The sequence below is a fragment of the Netta rufina genome (genome assembly GCF_964035555.1).
Source record: "Netta rufina genome assembly, chromosome: 5".
NCBI classification, from domain to species: Eukaryota; Metazoa; Chordata; class Aves; order Anseriformes; family Anatidae; genus Netta; species Netta rufina.
The window spans coordinates 5,032,562-5,052,962 of record NC_140128.1 but is presented as its reverse complement, the minus strand read 5'-3'; the positions used below and the strand labels follow the sequence as shown (position 1 = coordinate 5,052,962).

At 37.8% G+C, this 20,401-nt stretch overlaps 1 protein-coding gene across 2 annotated transcripts in view; it reads left to right on the top strand.

Annotated features, from left to right (window-relative positions):
- The window catches only part of PLEKHA7 (pleckstrin homology domain containing A7), a gene marked incomplete at its 5' end in the record, with an annotated part of 133,843 nt that overhangs the window by 99,977 nt on the left and 13,465 nt on the right, over positions 1-20,401 (top strand). For both annotated transcript variants that reach the window (XM_084286891.1, XM_084286892.1), the window contains 9 exons: positions 2,012-2,531; positions 4,570-4,656; positions 6,928-6,981; positions 11,969-12,037; positions 12,223-12,303; positions 13,473-13,622; positions 15,016-15,117; positions 18,684-18,792; positions 19,854-20,092. In XM_084286891.1, the coding sequence (XP_084143017.1) occupies positions 2,012-2,531; positions 4,570-4,656; positions 6,928-6,981; positions 11,969-12,037; positions 12,223-12,303; positions 13,473-13,622; positions 15,016-15,117; positions 18,684-18,792; positions 19,854-20,092 (1,411 nt within the window). The remainder of the gene's footprint in view (positions 1-2,011; positions 2,532-4,569; positions 4,657-6,927; positions 6,982-11,968; positions 12,038-12,222; positions 12,304-13,472; positions 13,623-15,015; positions 15,118-18,683; positions 18,793-19,853; positions 20,093-20,401) is intronic.

Below are 20,401 nucleotides of genomic sequence, written 5' to 3'. Positions count from 1 at the left end.
CTGAGGCTGTTGCCGTGCACTTCACTGGTAGATAAAAGTGATATGATAGGTGTCAGCTGTGCTATTGATTTCAGGATATGGACATTTGAAGTAGAGGTGATCATTTGATTGACTTTGCCTTTTCATTTTAGTATGAGCAGAGCACTCAGTTTCTTGTTGCTCCATGGTTATTCCACCTGAAATGCTACAAACAAAGAACCACTGAGGATGTAGAAGCCTTTAAATTTGGAAGACTGCATGAGTACAATTTTTCTTCTGGCTCAGGTGTATAAAGATGTGCCAGCAAGTGGGTTACGACAAGAAAGAGCTCTTTCAGCTAGATGCTTCACACAAATGTAGCAGCAGTTTGTATAATTATCTGCCCGCATTACACCCTTTTTATAGGTATTTAGATCTTTCAAATAAGTATTTTACTTTCTCTTTTTGTAAAGCACTCGGCACTGTTTGCTAACTAGCAAATGTTAGCTGTCAGTCACTGGGGAGATTCATCTCTCTGAGCCAGCTCGCTGCTGGATGCACTGCGGGCCAGGGCAGCCATTTAAACCCTCTCTGCTCTCAGCAGAGGGGAGTAGCTACTTCAGTAAGGTTCGTCTCAGCCTCTGAGAGAAATCTAGAGCCTGGAAGGCAGCTTGAAGGGAATTTTAAGTATTTAAAGGTTGGGACCATCTGCCAGCAGCTGTCCAGAACTTATTTGTCTTTGATCTGGTTTCAGTGCCTGGATAGACACAGTGAATGCACAGTTTATTCACACTAACCAAAAAAATCAGTCTGATAAAAGTCAGCCGAATATTTTCCCAACTAAATAATGTCGTGTTGAGGAATTTCCTTTCTTGCAAATACAGCGTTAAACATATTTATTTTCCTACCATGCAGAAATCTTCCTGAGTTGGATAGGAAGAGACTTTACTTGTCTTTGTTAGCTTCTGTGTGTTGCCAGGAATGGACATCATGTTTCCAATAATTGCATTTTTTTTCTCTTGAACAATTAACTGCTCTCTCTGCAATACCTTGTGTGTAGCTGCTCACCATTGCAGGTCCTGAATGACTTCTGTGGTAAATAATCATATGGCATAGGCCGTTTTTTTTCACTCTTCACCGCCTGCTTTCCTTTTTATACTCGTTATACCTCATCATTTAGAAGAGGGAGAGTCTCAAGAACATCTACTTCTGTTCATTTTCCTCTTGATTTCTGAGAAAAGCAAGTGTCCACAGTTCACTAGGGCCTGATCGGAGTCATTTGGGATGCTGTCCCTTTCCTGTTCTAGATATTGGTACGTTGTCATAGTGGCTGTTTTTCCATAACACAAATTACTTTTAAGGGTCTGAAACCTCGTGTGATAGGAGGTGCCACTCGATTGCAGCCTGTTGTCTTAGCTGGAGGTTTCTCCTTACTTCATAGACGGAGGAATTGCAACCTGCCTGTACCTAGGCAATTGCATCCAAGTTTCCTGGCTTTCCCTGTGCGATGTAATTTTTATGTTCATGTAAACAAAGCAAAAAGTGTGTGAGATGCTCATTCTGCAATGGGTGCGATCCCTTCCTTTCTTGAAGGGAATTGTTTGCAAGGAGCGTGTATTTGTGCTTCGCAAACTGCACCACCTGGTGGCGAACAGACTTCCAAAAAAATGCATATTCATTTACAGATCGCTCTTTAAATCTTACAATGACGCCTTTCTTCGCGTTCTTCACGCTTTTTTTGGTCTAAGTACTGGTAATCACCTATCCCTTAAGATTATTTCTAGTAGGTCCTTCTAGGGCAGACACTAAATTAATGCCCTCTGTTTAGAGATATTGTTATCGGTCCACGAATACAATGTAGTATTTTTGTGCAGGGTAGGTTTCGTCAATATTACTTTGTTAATGTTGCTGTAAACTCCTTTTTTAGAGGAATCTTGGGTGTTGTTTCCTGGAGCTGATGTTATTAGAGGCTTTATTTTGTTTTATTTTAATCACCCACTCTTACTCACCAATATATGCTTAATTTTTACCCTTCCCCCCCATCCCTTTGCAGCCTCGCTTCTGATCAGACTCTTACCCGTCAGGGCCCCAATCCACCTTTTCCTGAGAACTATCACACTTTGCCAAAGAATACCAGGCAGCCTTCAGGGAGCTCACCGCCGCCACCAAACCGCAATTTGCCGAGTGACTACAAGTACGCACAAGACCGTGTTAGCCACTTGAAGATGTCCCAGGAGGAAAGGAAAGCAAACAAGGACGGAACTGTTTGGCAGCTCTATGAGTGGCAGCAGAGACAGCAATTTAAGCATGGCAGCCCCACTGCCCCGCTGTACGTAGGCTCTTCGGACTTTATGGATCGGGGTAAGTCAAAAAGTTCGCTGGATGTCCCACGATCGATATCCGTTCCACCCTCTCCATCTGATATTCCTCCACCTGGGCCACCGAAAGGCTTTCCCCCAAGGAGACCACACACTCCTGCAGAAAGGCTTACAGTTAAACCATCTGATGAGAGGCAGACTGCGGACAGCCCTTTCTCTGGATCCCCCAGGAAGATACAAAGTCACGCTGTAAAGGTTTGTATGCAGTATAACAATAATTTCAAACTACTTTGCATGTAGCATTGTGTGTTATTTCATTTAGTAATTCATTTAGTAATTCACATTGCATCCTGCCTCGTGTATGAAAGATTGTGCAAGTTGTAAGGGTTAATACAATGAGCAGTTTTCTCCTAAAATTCATGTCCTTGGGATCATTTCAGATTTATTAATTTGCCTTTCCAAACAACAAATACTTGTGGCACATCACATGGATTTGGAATATTGTTATTCAAAAGCTGGAGATTTACATGTGTGTCTATAAAACATGCACATTATAGAATTTTAATTTATAGAGTACAGAGGCAAGAATATAAAAGACAGCAGGGTGAACTCTTCCTTGATTGTATATTTATGGCCATGGTCTGAAGTGTTTGCCATGTCTACTTTCTCTTAACCTTTTGCTAGTGTAGTTAGTCTTGGAGCTGATTGAGTTTTTAGTTATTAGTTTCTAGTCATACTTTCTCATACATTTGATGGTTTATGCCCTTTGTGGAGTTGATAGCACTGGGCTAACCAAAGTCAAATTGTGTTGGTCTGAAACGTTAACCTCCTGCAGAATTGCAGAGCAGTTGATTGTACTCACTAAACTCTTATCTGGAGGTTTTCTAACTCAGTACTCCACGTGGCTCTCCTTGCCTGAGGAAATTAGGGAAATTCAGGATTGAATCAATGTAGAACTTGCCTCGGTAGCTTTTACACCGGAATAAGTGGGAATGAAAGCCTCTGTATTCAGCCAATTCTTTAACTTCATCCATGGGCTCAGCTGGGGAAAGTATTTGCAGAGTCTTGCACATGCACATCCAGCGTGGCTGTTCAGGACCATGAACTGAGGTTGCATGCCAGCTTCACGGACAGCTGAGATTTTTCCTAGTAGATGCTGTGTAGCTGTCAGATGTCTTTCAGCATCTCTAGATTTATAATATTCTGTCAGAGAATGAAGTAGTCCGGTGATGTGCAGCACTGAAAATTATTGCTATTTTTTTAACTCCTGATTATGTTATACCAGGCATTGGTTTCTCCACGTGTAAGTTGAAGCAGCATTACATCCCTTATGAAGGAATGTGCAGAAGGCTCTTCCCTTCCTGTGTAATGTAGCTGCATAAATTTTTCTCACAGAATAAAACGTTTTTATGTCACATTGGTTTTACCGATGTATGAAAACAAAATCTTCGTTGTCTGTAAAACTTTTCCATAGACGTTTCTGGAGAAAAACACTCATGTTCATGCATCATTTTATATTTAAATGCATGTGTCCACAGAAATCTGTGATGCTTCCCCCTCCCTGGCATGCTTTACTTAATTCTATTCAGTTACACCTTAAAAAAAAGGGGGGAGGGTTGGGGCAGAACAAAACAGCATACAGTAAAATTCAGAGGAACGAAAATAAATCATCAGACGTTTAGTCTGTGTTGAAGATAACCGAAGAGTTTGAGGAAAAGATGAAAGAATGGACGTGAAGCAGGTTTTTGTATTATAAGCAGAAAGAGGCGTATCAAATGTGATTATTTAATAAAACCTGGTATTAATGGGACCCGTTGCCACAAGGTGTCACTCACGTCAGGAGCTTAGCGTGGAGAACTGTTCCATGGCTAAAGGAGGGCATTCACAGTTGTTACTGTCTGGAGTACAAGCCTGCTATTTAAGGGCATCAGCCAGGCTGATTTCTCTGGGAGACATTACGTGTGTGTGTGTGTTTGTGTGCGAGACATTTTATGAATATCTATATTTTTTAACTCGCTGAAAAGCACTTTGCACAAGCTTCCGAAGTATCTTGCGCTGCCAGAATCCGCTGCTCTGTCCAGCATCACAGGTCCTAAGCCGGTTGCATTTGTTCTTTTATAAGTTTTTAATCCTCAAGGATCTGGCTGGCCCATGAATGTTCCCTGATCTAAGCATGGCTTGAGTTCAAACAGAAAATTTCTGGCAGAGGTGCATATCTTCTGAATTTCCCCTCAAGTGTAGCATACCTCTCACCTGAGACAATCCTCACAGTTCTGCCTGTGGCTTCTTACAGAGCTCAGCTCACGTTGATCGACGCTCCATGCCAGCTATGGGCTACATGACCCATACTGTGAGCGCGCCCAGCTTGCATGGCAAGTCGGTAAGTTGAACGAGCAATTTCTTCTCCTTTTTTTTTTTTTTTTTTTGTCATCCTAATATCGTAAATTTTTAAAATTCTGCTTATTCCATAGTGGTTATTTTTATTAGCTTAAACATAAATAGCCTGAATCTGAAACTTGATCTTAGCCAACCTGTAGGAATAATAAAGCCTGTAGGAATTTTGCTGTTACTCCCAATGAGAATGGGAGCGAGCTGTCTGTTATTACAGGATTCCACTTTTATTATGTTTATTTGACCAAATGTGAAGTTAATGAAATAATTGCTTAATCATGTCAAGTAACTGCTTTCTGGGCACTGAGGTGAAAAATGTAATTACAGTTACTCTCCCTGAAGACTGCTAATTTCCTCTTTACAATGTGTCTAAATACCTGCAGCCTGAAGAGCTAACATTGCTTCTCATTCGATTAAGGAGACATCAGGCTAAGTTGGCTAGTATACGAAATTACACAATCGCACAATTGCTGCAGCACTTGCCAACTAATTCCACCTATCAGGTCAGCTGCTGCTTGGCTCTTCTGTGCTCTATGACATTTTGTGACTCTGCAAATGCTTCGTCGGTGGCATGCTCGAGTCTGTGCTTTCTTGCCCATTCTTCGGAGCTCTGCAGTTCCCAGGTTGTTTGCAGTTTTTCTTTGCTGCTGTACTCGCTCTGAGATGAGCATTTTAAGCTACAGGGTGCCAGTGCGTATGCTACAAAGTGTTACGTGTCCTTCCTCTTTATATTATTTCTGAAAATGCTGCATCTTCAGAAATGTGGGTTAAAAGACTATGCTCACTCGGAGGCAAAACCATTTCTCTGTGCTGCTTTCGTGATGGGATTGGCTCCTTGTCCTACATGCTGTGTCACCTGCAAGTTGAAACGCATCAGCCAGTTTGTACATCCATACGAGCTTGTAACTGTGTCAGTTCTGCAGGTGAACATTAGCTCATAAAAAAGTTTGTGGGCATCTTGAGCAATAAACAAAGCAAACAGTGCTCTCGATTGCACTGATGTTTGAAACGTTACTGTGAGATGAACCAAATGTACTTGTTGAACTCTTTGGCCTGTATTAGAGCTGCAAAAATAGGGATAAAACATTTGTAATTGGTGGAGGCTGTGTATTGGCCTAAACTTGAAGGCTTTTTATTTTTAAATTTGGAAAAGTTTATTTTCTGTACTTACCCTCACCTACAGAACAATTTCACTAAGGTGGGCTATAACAACAGGGATTTCTCCTTAAAAATGGGCATACTTTCTAGCCAAGTCCTCAGCCAGATTTGCAAGGATATTGGACATAATTGTAAGTGAACACCTCTGAAGAAATGCGGATGTGATGCAGTGATTTTATGGCAAAAAAAAAAAAGTTTTCTTTCCTTCTTTAAATACACTGTCTGATTGGTTCAAAACTTGAATAAGGTATAGTTGTATATTTCTTTTATTCTGAAGTTTAATGAATCAAGAATATAAAATTATAACATACAACAGTTTCAGCAAAAAACGTAGGAATTTTGGCTAATTAAAAATCAATTTGCAACAGTTAAGTTTTACTTTGTTACGTATTGCAAATGCCCCTTATATAAAAAAAAAATAAAAAAGAAGAAATAATTCTGTTACGACTCGTATGCACGCTTTTCATTAAGTGACTCTGATGAAGATGTTGCTAGATGAATGTAACCATAGCATTAAGCTGACAGCAGCTAGGAGTTAGCCACTGAGAATATGTGTTATAAGAAATATATATTTCTTATATTCCTTAAATAAAGGAATGAATATCTAACAATATAATAACATGTGCTCAGACGTATTCCAATGATTTGATACATAGAGGCATCTGAGAGGCATTTAGAGGCATTTATATCTGACATTCAGTTAGGTAAAGCCTTCTCTCGAAGGGACATACTGTGGTGGAGGACAACCCCATAAGTTTTTTGAAGAAGGGATAGTCAGCAAAAAAAAGTCTTGAAAAAATAACTTTTGAAAATCTGTTGTTTAAGGTAGTTATGTGCCTTGTTGGAGCTGGAGGATTCAAATCCATATCTTCAGAGGGTGGGCGTGAGGCAGTAATGCACTCAGGAAATATTTTGCCCATCTTTCAGCTGTAAATAGCAATATGCTGGTGGAGCAAATATACTTTTCATGTACTTCCTACTCTGTTATTTTGGTTCCTCTTTCATCATTTTCGTATACATAGCCAATCCAAGTATTCTGAATTATTTTTCAAACCTTCAAATATATTGTTGTTTTTTTTTTTTTCTATGTAATTACCTCAAGGCTGATGACACTTATATCCAGCTGAAAAAGGATTTGGAGTATTTGGATCTGAAGGTAAGACTTTGAGTCTACTTCCATTGTCTTTAACCCAGCAACCTTTTCTGTATCATCTTTGTTCCTTCAGGTTTTCAAATCACTTTGGGTCCAGAGACAGAAACTCTGTCTTTTGCCATCACTTTTGTGCTTAAAATGTTGAGTGTGTTCATATTAGCGGCTTTAGAACTAATGTGCAAACTCAGAAAATACAGGTGCTTCAGTTTGTAGGTAGAATTTGTATTATTGCTACTCCAGATGAATGGTATTTTGTGGGTTTAGAGAAACCAGCTTAAAAAATAGATTCAAAATGCTTTTTTGCTGTAGCATTAGAACCAATATGAAGTCAACTCCTCTAAGCTAAAATAAGATGTTTTTTCAATTCAGCTGTTCCCTTTAAATCTACTTGAGCTTTTTCCTTGTTTTTAAAATATCCTGTATTTATAAGCTCTTACTTTTTTGGGGTGAAAATGTGGTGATTAATTGGCACCTTTCATTTATTTTCATGTTATTATAGCTAAGAGATATAAAATCTATCTATTTACCCATGCACAAATATGTTAGTGTAATATTAAGTCGTATTTCCTAATAATAACAAAATACAGTACTGAGCATCAAAACATCCATCTAAACTGAATACCTTCCATATCTGCCACTAGTAAGCTACCTGGACCAGTGTTGCACGAATTTCAATTTCATCTGATGTTTGAGTGTCTGAATAGAAAACCAAATAGATCAATGGAAAATATGAGCAATGTGTTACACATTTTATGAATCACATGCTCTGTGTGGTATACGTAGTGTAAATGCTCGCATATATGAGCTGCTGTAATCACAAATGTACAGACTGAAAATCAGTTGGACACATATCCCTTCAGGCCTTGCTCAGGGCTGTGCCAAATTAACTGTATCCCAGGTGCAGCCTGCGTAGCACCAACCAAAAGCAGCCAGAAAGAATAATGTATGGGGACAACCTGCTCTTTCTGTGGAAAGATAATGTTAGTTCGAACTCCCTTATGAAAAATCTTGACAGCCAAAGTGTCGAGCGTGGTTCTGTAAGAGTGATGTGGTTTTTCAAGGTGGTCGTGTCTTTCTCAGTTAAATACCCTCAAGCTCGGAAGAAGAATAACCTTCTTTCAGTTGTGGGCCAGAAATGTGAAATTCAGGTCAGGGTGTTGAGAGATTAAAGAGACCTTGTGAAAATTGAGTAGGTATCTTTCTTGTGCTTGAATTTGTGTTTTGCTGCTTAATAGAAATTACTGAAGAGAGACTTTGTTTAGCAGCATGAGGAAAACAGAGTGCTCGATGAAACAAAGCAAATTACATATTGATTTGGTAAAGGTGGAATATGGCAAATTCACAGTTAATATACGTGGTATCTTGCATTTCAGACAGTGAAGGCTTAGATATAATGACTTTTATTTCAAGTCTGTCTTTTGAGTTCATTGGGCTTTGAGTTAGCCCCACTCTGATTAAACAATTTCAAATAGGATTAAAGACTTTAGAACTGAAGCTAAACATTTTTTTACTTCAGCCATTATCTCTGAAGAGACTTCTTCCTAGAGGTTTTGAAATATAACTCTTCAACAAGGAGTAGTTATTAAACATTTAATTAACTGCATAATTCATGCCACAGTATTAAAACAGATTGCAGTAACTGGTTACATGGTATTTAGTAATTTGTCATAACTCAGATGTTTTGTCCTCAGAGAAACGTTGTTCTTATCCTTACTTTATCAGTCTATTTTTGAGTATTATTTAAAAGCTTTAAAGTGTTAAGAAATATTTTGGTGTTGATACCACCGTGGTATTGTTCAGTATTACAGTGCGTTGTCCTGACGGTTGTGTAAATGAAATAGATGAACTTTACAAATATGAATCAATTTCAATATTTTTCTCCTGCAAGCAAGATACTTCTGACATTTAAAAAAGGAAAAAGAATAAACCAATGACTCTCTATTCCTTTTCACTCATTAAAAAGAGGTATATGGGGCATGAAAGACGTTGTATCTCTATGCTATAGATATAGATATATATATATATATAAAACCATGCCTTTTCTGCAAATGGATTTCCACAGCGATGTGTTACAGCTTTTTCTATCCCAAAAACGAAGGTGAAAAAGTGCGACCCTGTATTAGAAAAGCAGTAAGGAATAGTAAGGGATAGAAAAATACATTTTCCTACAAGCTTCTATGTGAAACAGAAACGGGGAAGGAGGCCTGCAGAGGTAGAGCAAAGTTTGTGCTGTTAGGCATAAATCGTGCAACCAATTTAAGCAGATCTGGGGCCCTCTGAGTGGTTTAGCAGCGGTCCCGCTTCGTTCTTCTGCAGTCACACTCTAATATCTGAAGCTGTTTTGTTTCTGCTGCAGTTGAAAGAGGCTGCTAGTGCAAGGTTGTGCCACGCGGGTAATATTTGTTTCGGGAGCAGTGGTAAGTGTGATTGGAGGGACTTGGGTCACTAAGGTCTTCACTGGGTTGCTCAAGTTAGCAGCACGGAGCTCGTGGTGCAAGCATTACGGCGTATTACACACCAGAAAACGTCTTGCTGTGATTCCTGGAGCTTCTTAAGCTGCAGCTGGACAACTCTGAATAAATCCTAGGTTGTGTTGTGTGTTTATATGTGTGCTTTGTGAAAGGAAAGAAGTCTTAGGGTTCAAGACAACCCGTCCAAAATATAACAAGATAGATAAATAGCCAGTTACAGCTTCTGTGATGGGAGATTATACAGATCCTAAACCTCGAGGATGTGTGTGGAAGGAGAGCATGAGATTGCTGCTGCTCATGGAGTTTTGTGTGCTAAGGTTGTGTTTCTTTGACCTGTAACAAGTTGTTACTGAACTTTTGTTTGAAACAGATAGAAAATAACGGACCTCTGATCAACATGATTTACAAAGTGCTGAAGAACTCAGCACAGGGGTTACTTTCCAGTATACATGTAAGACTGCTTGCATCTGAACTGCGCTCATCCCATTGCTTTTCAACTTAGCAGTCGATGTTTACATATTCTGGCTTTTACAGGTGTCTTGGAGTAAACAGTAGAGCTTTCTGTAAGATTTTCTTCCTTTTTTTCTTTTCTTTTTTTTTTTTTTTCTTTTTGGTTTCTCCCCGCCTCCCCACTTTGGAGTCTGTATGCAAAGTTCTGGCTGACTTTGGTTTCATTTTCTCATGGTTTGAAAATGGTTGTGTCGAGCAGCGACCCCTGTGTGCAGTTCTGAAAATGTGAAAGCATGCTGAATCTTCATTATGTCCTCATGTTCACTGCTTGAAAATTAACAAAATCCTTACAGCTGGGATTATGTAACTTTAAATATCCCCCAAATCTGTAGACTATGTCTTTGTGTTAATTTCACGGCTTTGAAAAAGGCTTTTGCATCCTGTTAATTTGCAGGTAATTAAATGTGCAAAATTAATATTTGGACGTGCTAAAGTTCTGTTTCTATGCAATTATTTCTTACTGTTATACATAGGAGTTAGTATTTAAATAATTTCCTTAATGCCTTTAAAAGACAGGGGGGTTTCTTAGATAAAGCATAACACTGCTGAAGATGAAAATGTTTGAAAATGGAAATGTTTCTTGAGAGATAGTAAATGCTTTTGATTTTGGTAGTGGGGAAGTAGCAAATGTGTAACTTTCCCCACGTGAAATCCCATGATAAGTATGTGAAGGGAGACCACAGTTGGAGGAGAGGAGACCTTAAACATAAATGAACGTAATCTTCTGTCTTAAATGTAGTTTCTTTGCAAATATTACCTGTAGCTGTCAAACTTCACGCACCATATTAAAGGAGAAACTGAGGTTGTATCAAGGATTTATTTAGACTTGCAGTAAAATTCAATTACTTTAAAGAAAGGTAGTGTGATCCTGTAGGACCCTGGTAGCTTGATCAGTGAACTGTGTCGCTTGAAATCTGTACCAGAGTCAGCAAATGGCAAACGGCCCCTTCTCTCCCACTAAAAATAAAAAAGTAAAACAAAACAAAACCACCACAAACAACAACAACAACAAAACTTTTGGCTTTATATTATTGAGTACAATAATTAGGTGAACATTTATTCATAAATCCTTTCCTGTATGAAAGAATACAAGATACATGAGCGCTATCCTGAACGCCAGCTGTTTCTTTCGTAAGGTAATATTTGCTTTAACAAAATATAAAAGTGTTCTGATTGAGTACCATTTAGCCTTTTGATTTTAAAGCTCACAAAACCCATGTGATTTGTGAGCTGTATTCTGTGACAATTCTCTTAGCCTTATTTAATCGCCAAAAGGGTCGAATATAAACAGTGGAAGTAATAAACTTTTCTGCGGGGATAGACATAGCTTTCTTTTAAGATTGCTGGAAGCATCATATAGTATAGTTTCTGTACTGATGTAAAAGCTGCGTTACGTGAGAAGATGATAATCTCACCAGAAATGGCATATGGAAGCAGTGATTTGTGGAATGAGAGATTTGGTATATTATAAGCATGTCAAAATAGATTAATTACATTTAAATTCCACCCTAGCACTCTTTTAGCAATCTATCTTTAATAAAATTCACCTTGTACTAGGGAAGAGACTGTCCTTTGTAGAATGAAACAGTTGCCAGAAAGATATATTTTTAGTCATTAATTAATGCTGTTATTCTTGCAATCACACATTTGAAGGAACTATTCAGGTCCTTCGGGTTCAAGAAAGGTATTAAAGGTGGACAGTTAAAACTCTTAGGTTTTTCAGGAACAGGACCATCGTAACCATAGGCAGAGGGGATTATGCTATTTTGTACAGAATTTTAAGCTACTCTAAGAGTAATTAAATAACCTAATATAACTAATAATCCTTTCTGATTACCTCCCTGAAAAAAAATAGTGGCATTTTTGAAAAGCCTTGTATCCAAAATTTTGTCTATCTCTGTTGATAAACTTGAATATTCAACAAAATTTTTTTTTTTTTCATTGCTGAAGCATAGTGAAGTTTTAGTTTGAAACAGATTTCTCAGATCTTTAAAAACTTTTCCTCTTAGGTGACAGGGCGTGACACATTAAAAGAACGAAGTACAAAACCTGTCAAGATTGCAGAAAGTGATATTGATGTAAGTATCAAATACCACTTTGGAACCTCTTGCATTGTTTTGGCTATTTGTACTGTTAATTGTTCACATTTCTTATGCTCCTTGGGGTAAGTTATTGTTAGTGGACGCTGTTCTTCTTTTTAGAAATTTAATATTATTATATTAATTTAATATTATATGTAATATTTAAATGATTCTCTTTTCAGGTCAAGCTGAGCATTTTCTGTGAGCAGGACAGAATTCTGCAGGACTTGGAGGACAAAATAAGAGCTCTGAAGGAAAATAAAGTGAGTAGATGAAAAAGATTTTTATAAAATAAATCGTTATAAACTACAGAATTGCAAACAAAAAATCAAATTACCGGATGCTGTTTGCATTGCAGTACTTTTCTTTGTATATATAAACATATAAGGAAAATACAATGTTACATAATGTTAGGATTGAGTTACGTTGTTTTAGAAAATGAATTTTTGTAAGTGAATGTTTTAAAACTACATATATTTCATTTTCTGGCATTTTTCAAAAATTGGGGTGCATACACATTTCTGTATACTTCTGCTTAATGCCTCAATACGCCTGTGGTGGGAGGCAGAATCACGTTTCGTTTGCACTTCTTCCCACCTGCGCAAACATTGTTTGCATTAACAGCAGCGTGCTTCTGTGTGCGAGCAAGAGCCATACTGAACACTCTCTGTAACTTGTATGGTCTTTATTTAAAGAAAAAAAAAAAGAAAAAAGAAAAAATGAGCTACTGATCTGTAGTGATTTGAGACTTATGCTTGTTTATCGATAGTATGGTGAGCCTTATTCTGAGGTTTATGACTGAAATGCTGGAATATTTTCTGTGACGAGTTTAGTTGGATCCCTCCTTCTTTCCTCCATGCCCATTCAGGTCACAAGTGGAGCTGTGAACAGTAACAAAAGGGTTTCCTTGACTTCCCTTGCATGTGTGCACCTTTATCTGCTTCCCTGCCCATGAGCTATAGCAGTGAATGAGAAGCTACATATATATATATATATATATATATATATTATATTATATTATATTATATTATATTATATTATATTATATTTATATAAATAAACAGTTAATGCTGTGCTGTGGTTATCACAATTCGGTAGTACTTTAGGGGATTTTCTGAAACTGTAAATTACAGTTTTCAAAGACTGTAAATAGAAAAAAAAATCTCACTTTTTGTTTGTTTTATTTTGTTTTGTTTGTACAGGCTTGGCTATCAAAGCAGATATAGTGGAAAATATCAGAGAATTTTGGTTATAGTGATTAATTAAAGCTCTTGCAGGTTTTCATTCACATCCTAGTCTCCACAGTAGGAGGTCAATGCTAACGTAGTGGCTTAGAGGAAATACTGTGGGCATGAAAAACAGCTTTTGTCTTCACACAGGTAATTTAGTGAAGTTTGCTGTAAATGCTTACTGCTGCCTGCTTCTCTGTTAGGATCAGCTGGAGTCAGTTTTGGAGGTTTTACACAGGCAGATGGAACAGTACAAAGACCAACCACAGCATGCAGAAAAAATTTCCTACCAGCAGAGACTTTTGCAAGAGGACCTCATAAATATTCGGGCTGAAATATCCAAAGTTTCGACGGTATGTGGTTTTGGTTGTTTCAAGGAAACAGTAACTAAAATGCCAGTTAAACTGTATTTTTCCCTTTGGATGGGGAAATTAAGTCCTATTGTGAACAGATCTTGTTAAGGTACAGGACGCCAAGTCAGAACAATTTAAACTACGTCTCTAGCTTTCCTCTTCAATGCACCCATCTCGTTCTGCCCTCCCCACCCCCAAAAAGTGCTTGAAGATTTCTTTATAGTTCTGCCATTCATGTATGGGGCTTAAACTGCAAATCTTTCAGGTAGCCCTTTTTGCAGTGGAAATACAAGCATGATTCCATGGTATTTTTCCAAGGGAAAAGGGCTTGGAAATGTCTGTTTATATTTCAGTCAAAATGTACTGTTAATATTATGACTTAATCGAAACATTTAAAAGCAAAAATATTTGTAAGAATTGGCTGTGAAAGAGAACATTTTAAGCCTGGGTGTTATGCACTCACTGTATTATTCTTACCTCTTAATGAATGTGGGATCATCTCTTTGTAAGATTGTTTCTAGAATGCCTTTTCTATAGTAAGATCTGAACATTAAGATGCCAGTAGTGTTTAAACGTATTTAAATACTATTTAAAAAGTATTTAAATATAAAATATATTTTTATCTCTTCAGCAATCCTCAGTATATCTTATACCAGAGTATCTGTCCAAGACTCCTATTAAATTCTGTGAACCTTTTGCATCCAAAACATCATTTGGCAAAGTATTGCACAGAACTGTTCCCGACTGTGTGGACAGCCACTTTATTTGTTTAGAGCCTGACTCACACTTGTTTGATGTGGTAGACCCATATTGTTGTGTGAGAAAGGATGGGGAACAGCCAGTCGATTTCTCCGTGCAACTCAGGGTTTTGTAAACCTCCATTATTTCTTCCCCTCAACTCCCGAGTTATGTCTTTGCCAGACTTCAGAGAAAAACAACCAACCAAAAACCCTACTCCATCCCTCCTTACATAGAAACTGCTCCAGACTTCAGATTTTTTGCAGGCCTGGGTCAGAAGGCAGGCTGTGGTGCCAGGGGTGTTGGAAGTAGTCTAAGTAACGTAAGGATGATTAGGATAGCTTTATTTTCCAAGTATCTGCTTGTTTATTTGCTTATAATGACATCGCAGTACAGTCAGTAGAGCTTTTAAAGAATATCCTGCTTTGTGTTTCATAATACGAATTCTGGTTTAGGTGACTGTTTGAATTCTAATTGCAAATTTATTTTAAATAGAGGGGGAAGGTTCAAGGAAATCGAACTGGAGTAGACTTTCTTCCTTCGTAGCGTGGTAGAGTCAGTTCAAGTGTTAAACACCAGTTTTATGCTTAAGAAAAAATAGAGTGATATCCAGGTTTATGATAACATTGCATTAGAATATTTTGTTTGTTATTAGGAAATGGAAAATGCCTGGAATGAATATCTGAAACTAGAAAACGATGTGAGCCAGCTGAAAAAAGCCTTACAGGAACAGATGAATAGTTCTTTGGTATCTCAGGTGAGTCTGTTTCCCGACACTGGCTTGCTTGTGAGAAGATTTTATCTGAACTTGAAAGCTATCATCTCGTAAGAGAACCTCTGCAATTTTTGCACTGTATTCATCTGTCATGTCTTACGTTTGCAAAGTTCACAAATGGTAACAGCATAGCTGCACAGTAACTAGCTACCTTCCAGCCTAATAGTTTCTCATGAGTTGTCTCTGCAAATTTGTCATTATTTTATTATGCTTTTATTACATGCTGACATCTCGACATTGATAACGTATTTAATTTATAAGACTGTGCAGGACTTCTTAGTCTTCCATTTATTTGATCTGACGTTGGCTTCTTTATCCATTTTTAAGAACCTCAGCCTCTAGCTTGTTATTGTAGTTACTTGTTCTTTGTCATGTTCTTCTACTTACGGGAGACTTACCTCTGCGGCTTGTTTTGTGAAGTGGAATAAGTGTTTAAAAGCCATCAGTAATTGAAAGGCATCTCAGTTTTAAATCAGTTCTTCTGTTTTGAATCTTACCAAGAAGCTTTGTTTGAAGCTAAGCTGTTCTGCTTGCTGAACTGGATGTGGTGTATGAGGTTATTTCTACATACCTGCTAACGACTGATGATTTTTTTCGTGGAGCAAGGAATACAGTCCAGATTGCTTTTCCTGTGTCAAAGCAGAAGAGTTTTATTTTAAAGCACAAGGAACAAGCTCAATGTATATAACTTGGTTAACTCTTCGTCTACTTTTCCAAGTATTCTGGAATAAAACAGCACTCTTGTTGAGTTTTTAAATGTATACATTTGCAACAAACATCTGGTCAGATGTGAGTTAGTCTGGTTTTGCCATTAATGTATAAACCTGTATCAGAACAAAAGAGGTGTAAAACCTTTTTAGATTTCGCCCATCTTAAAATTCCATTTTCAGCCGCTTTTCATTTTGGGGTGTGTTTGTGCTTAGTTTCTGGAGCCAGAGTGTTACACATTTGAGATCAGCTGCAGAATACATCCCTCCAAAAAATCCCAGGAGTAGAATAAGATCATCCCTGTATGAAGTCATTTTGATTAACAAAGGGAAATTACAGGTTTACATGGAATATACTTTAAAAAAGTACTTTAACAAACAGTTTTCAGTTCTGCATTGCACATGCTTAAAATACTGGCTGCATGGCATGTGACTTAGCAGTACACACGGAAGGGAAAATGGCTTGCACTGAAAAAAATGTGAACTTAGTTTAACATCTCATATCATGTACATACATGCATACATGTGCATGCACACAGACCTACACATGGGACGTGTTTTATGTGTCTATACTTAAATATGTACATGCACATTTAAATATATGCAGAGAAGTTTGTCTTTGGCTAAGACTTTAAAAAATGTTTCCGAATATCCATTTTGGAGATATTAAGGGGAGCTGATTTTTCTGGAAAGTACAGAATATTATTAAAACCACAGTCTTTCAAAGAAGTCTGATTTTTAAGTGCCCATAATCATTGGGGTCTTTAGGTGTCTGCCCAAGCGTGCATAGGCTCAAGACTATTTACCTAGCATTTTACAATAGCATTAAATACATGTTGTACTTAAAAACAACAACAACAAAAAGCAAACAAAACCACACACACACACAAAAGCAACAAACCAAGTCAAACCAAAACAAACAAACCAAAAAAAAAACAAACACCCACAACACCACACACACACAAAAAAGCCTGTAGTCTTCATGGAATATTACTGAAAAATCAATAAAATTGCAGGCTCAAGCTGCCATAGGAAATGGCTAATACTGTTTTTATATATCATTAATTAAGAGGTAAAAAACTAAATGGTTTGAGCAGCTTGGTTGAAGTAAATCTTGCTTTCAAGATTGTAGCTTCATTGTCTTTTGCTTAAGGGTTGGGATCTGGTCATGCTGAAATTAACTTTGAAGTTCTATTTTGTCAGTGATGACTTCTCAGTTGTTAAGTGTTTCTGCTCTGGTTTTATAAATCATGCTAAATTATGTTTCTGTGTGAGGGAAGTTAGAGAAATGAATTTCTCTCTCCAAGCTAACTTTTCATGCTTGCCCATAAAGTATATTTATACCCTCTGGTAAACAGCAGTCCTGGTTTTCATAATTTAAAAATAAATTCATCTGTTTATCTTTTGGACCTATTCCATTTTTGGTTTAAAATATTGTCTTCACATAAAGAGTTAAGTAACGGGAAGAAATAATATCAAAAGATCTTTTTTTTTTTTTTTTTTTGTATATTACTGATCCAACATTTTTCTGAGTGGTTTCAGAAAAAGAATTTTTTGTGTGTGTGTGTTGTTTTTTGTGACCAATCTTGAGGTTTGATTATTGTAAATCCATCATTTTGTGCCTTGTGGGATGATTAATCTCAGAAAAATGAAATGAAATTTGTAAATTTATGGTTTTCTTCCTGACAATCTTTCAAGATATGTCCCATCTATCGAGTGAGTTTACTACAGGCAAATAACGTTCTCCATCATTTAAATGTTGGTGTTCTTGGCACCCTGTTTCCTGATCTGTTACTTTGCTGGACATATTTTCTAACGTAAGACAGAAAGTAGAAAGCAATTGATATGTTTTCCCTAGTTCTACGAGGTTTAAGAGCTTTTACTGAAGTTTTTTTCTTTCAGGTTTATAGGATTAATTAGCGGTTATTTTGCAGCTCCTGGCAAGTGATGGATTTCTGGGGTTCTTAAGGAGTTTGTATGCAATTCCTGACTAAAGTGTTGCAGTGCCTTCAGCTTTCGTTATAAAACCACAGGGAAAACAATATCATTAAGTTTATTCTTAATGCCGATTTTTGAAGGAAGATTTATCAGGCATTAATTCCGTAGAAAATAATAATGGCTTACCATAAAGTATCAAGATTACTCCCAACCTGGGGAAAAAAAATAAAACCCCACAAACAGAGGGGAAAACAGCTATTTATGGTGATTGCAATAAATGCATGGCTGAAGTGGTGGCTTCAGCAGCCAGGGCTTCTAGCCACAAGATACGGTCAGGGGCAGGATCCGGACTGTGGACAAAGCTTCCCGGTCTTGCCTGTTGGAAAGAATCAGTAGAGCAAATAGGGTACCAGATGGGACTGAATCCTGGGAGAACAGGGGGATGTTGTTTCAACCTGTAACACAGCATGTCCAGTAGTTTTGTAACACTGCCCTATCAGCCTGAAGGGTGTTCGAAAGATGTGAGAATTTAATTTGGGGTCAAATTAAAAGGTTCTGTAAGCTCACTGTATGTAGAATATTAAATTAGGTTTTTGCAGTCTGAATAATAACGTAGGGAACAGTATGGTGATGTCTCATTCCCTATCTATTCTCTAGAAAGTCTTCCCTGACTCAGAAAATGCTCTAAATGTTATGGGCCTACGTGTGAGATATGTTGGTTGGGGTGGTTTGTTTGTTTGTTAAATGTTAAAATAAACATTTAACCCATTTCTAGACTCCTAGGTTCTCATGTAAGTTCTGGAAAATGAGTTTGGTTCTGGTATCAAAAACAGGATAACCCCATTATAAATTAAAATGGGTTTTATATGTATATGTATCTTCTCTTTTATTATAAACAATCAGGAGAAAGCACAAATACAAAAAGACTTGTGGAGGATTGAAGATGTTACAGCTGGCTTGAGTGCAAATAAAGCAAATTACAAAACCATAGTAGACTCTATCAAGAATCCAGGTAAGGAGAACATAATTAAAATGTTAGAAATACACAAATGCTGGTGAATCTATGGGTCTGTGGGAATTGTCTAGAAATACGTTCTACTGCAGAAAATGCAGGTAATTGTGCACTGTAGCAGAAATCTCTGTAGCTTGAGCACATTATCTTGGTGTTTCTTCAATTGAGGTCTTAAAACGTTTTTCATTTGGTTTAACATACTAAAATGTAACAAGCCATAGAAAAGGCAGCAACAACAATAATAACAGTGGGGTAAGCTGTGCAAGATGCAGGAAGAGCTTCTCTCACATAACAAGCTCATACCATAGCACTATCCACATTGCACCCCGTCCCAGAGCTCCTCTCTGCACTCATCTGCTGTTTTTCCCTTGGATGCTGCCCAGCTGCCCTTGCCATAGTTACCTTCCCCCTCCCTCTTCAGGCAGGTGTTTGGTGGGCAGAGCAACAACATCAGCTATGGAAAAGAGGAAGGGAAAGCGTGTGTGGTCTGCATTTCAATTGCTTTATTATATTTCAAAGAAAAGACCTGACACATTGGGATAGCAAGAGGCTGTTAATGCCTCCTGGAAACTCACTTCATACTTAAAGTATCTTTGCTTACCTTGTATGCACAGAGATAAAATTGTTCTTAGATGGTGAGATTTTATTTTATTTCAGGTATGGCTCTTGTGCTTAGCTGTGTCTAGATCTAGAGGCATCTTAAGGAATCTGTTGAGTGGACTCGTGGGCTTTTCCTTCCTCTCTCCATTGCCAGGGGGATTTCACTGGCTGATATTAAAGTGTAGGTTTTTATTTTTAGCCTGAAGGGCATGTTTGATCCTCATCAAGAAAATGTTGCCCATCCTATAATCTACCAATCATAGATTTTTGTATTCAAAAAAAAAAAAAAAAAAAGGCAAACAAACCATTTGTGTTGAAAATAACATGCAGTGTTAAGGCTGTTTTTTAAAGCCTAAGGATGTTAATTTCTATTCCTATGAACATAGTTGATACAAGAAGTTGATAGCTACAAGAAGCACACATATAACAGTGTCTAACATCTGTGCATATTTCTCCCCTAGAGAGAAAAACAGTGCCTTCATTTTCTCAGTCTACAGTGCCTTCCTTACCAGCTTCTCTCACAACCGTGGATAGCAAACCCTCCATTCCACAGAGCCCTCCAGCCAGCCCGGTCAAACCTTCTTTGGAGGTTAGGCTGTATCCACAGCCTTATTTCCAGGCCAGAACGCAGCACCAAGCACCGCAGCTGAAGAAAATCGAGCCGCCTCTTCAGTCACCAGTTAGGCTAAAGCCAAAGGTTGTAAGTACTGCTGTTGTGAGACTCCTTCACCACTCTTTCCATTTGCTTCTGGCTGAAACACTGAAAGCTTTCATGGTTACTAAGTGCATGCAGTGTGGAGGCACAACAAGGAGATGCTTAAGGGGTTTGTAATGAAGCTGAGCTATAACAAATACAGGAGAATATGTCTCAAACTGGGAGGTTTATGCACAGGGGCCGTATACTGCTGTCCAGCATACCAAGGCAGAGCCTTCCTTGCTCTTCTTTGGAAATGCTTTTTGGTTAACTGGTTGTTAGCTTTCTTGGGTCTTGTTTGCTTTTAATACCTCA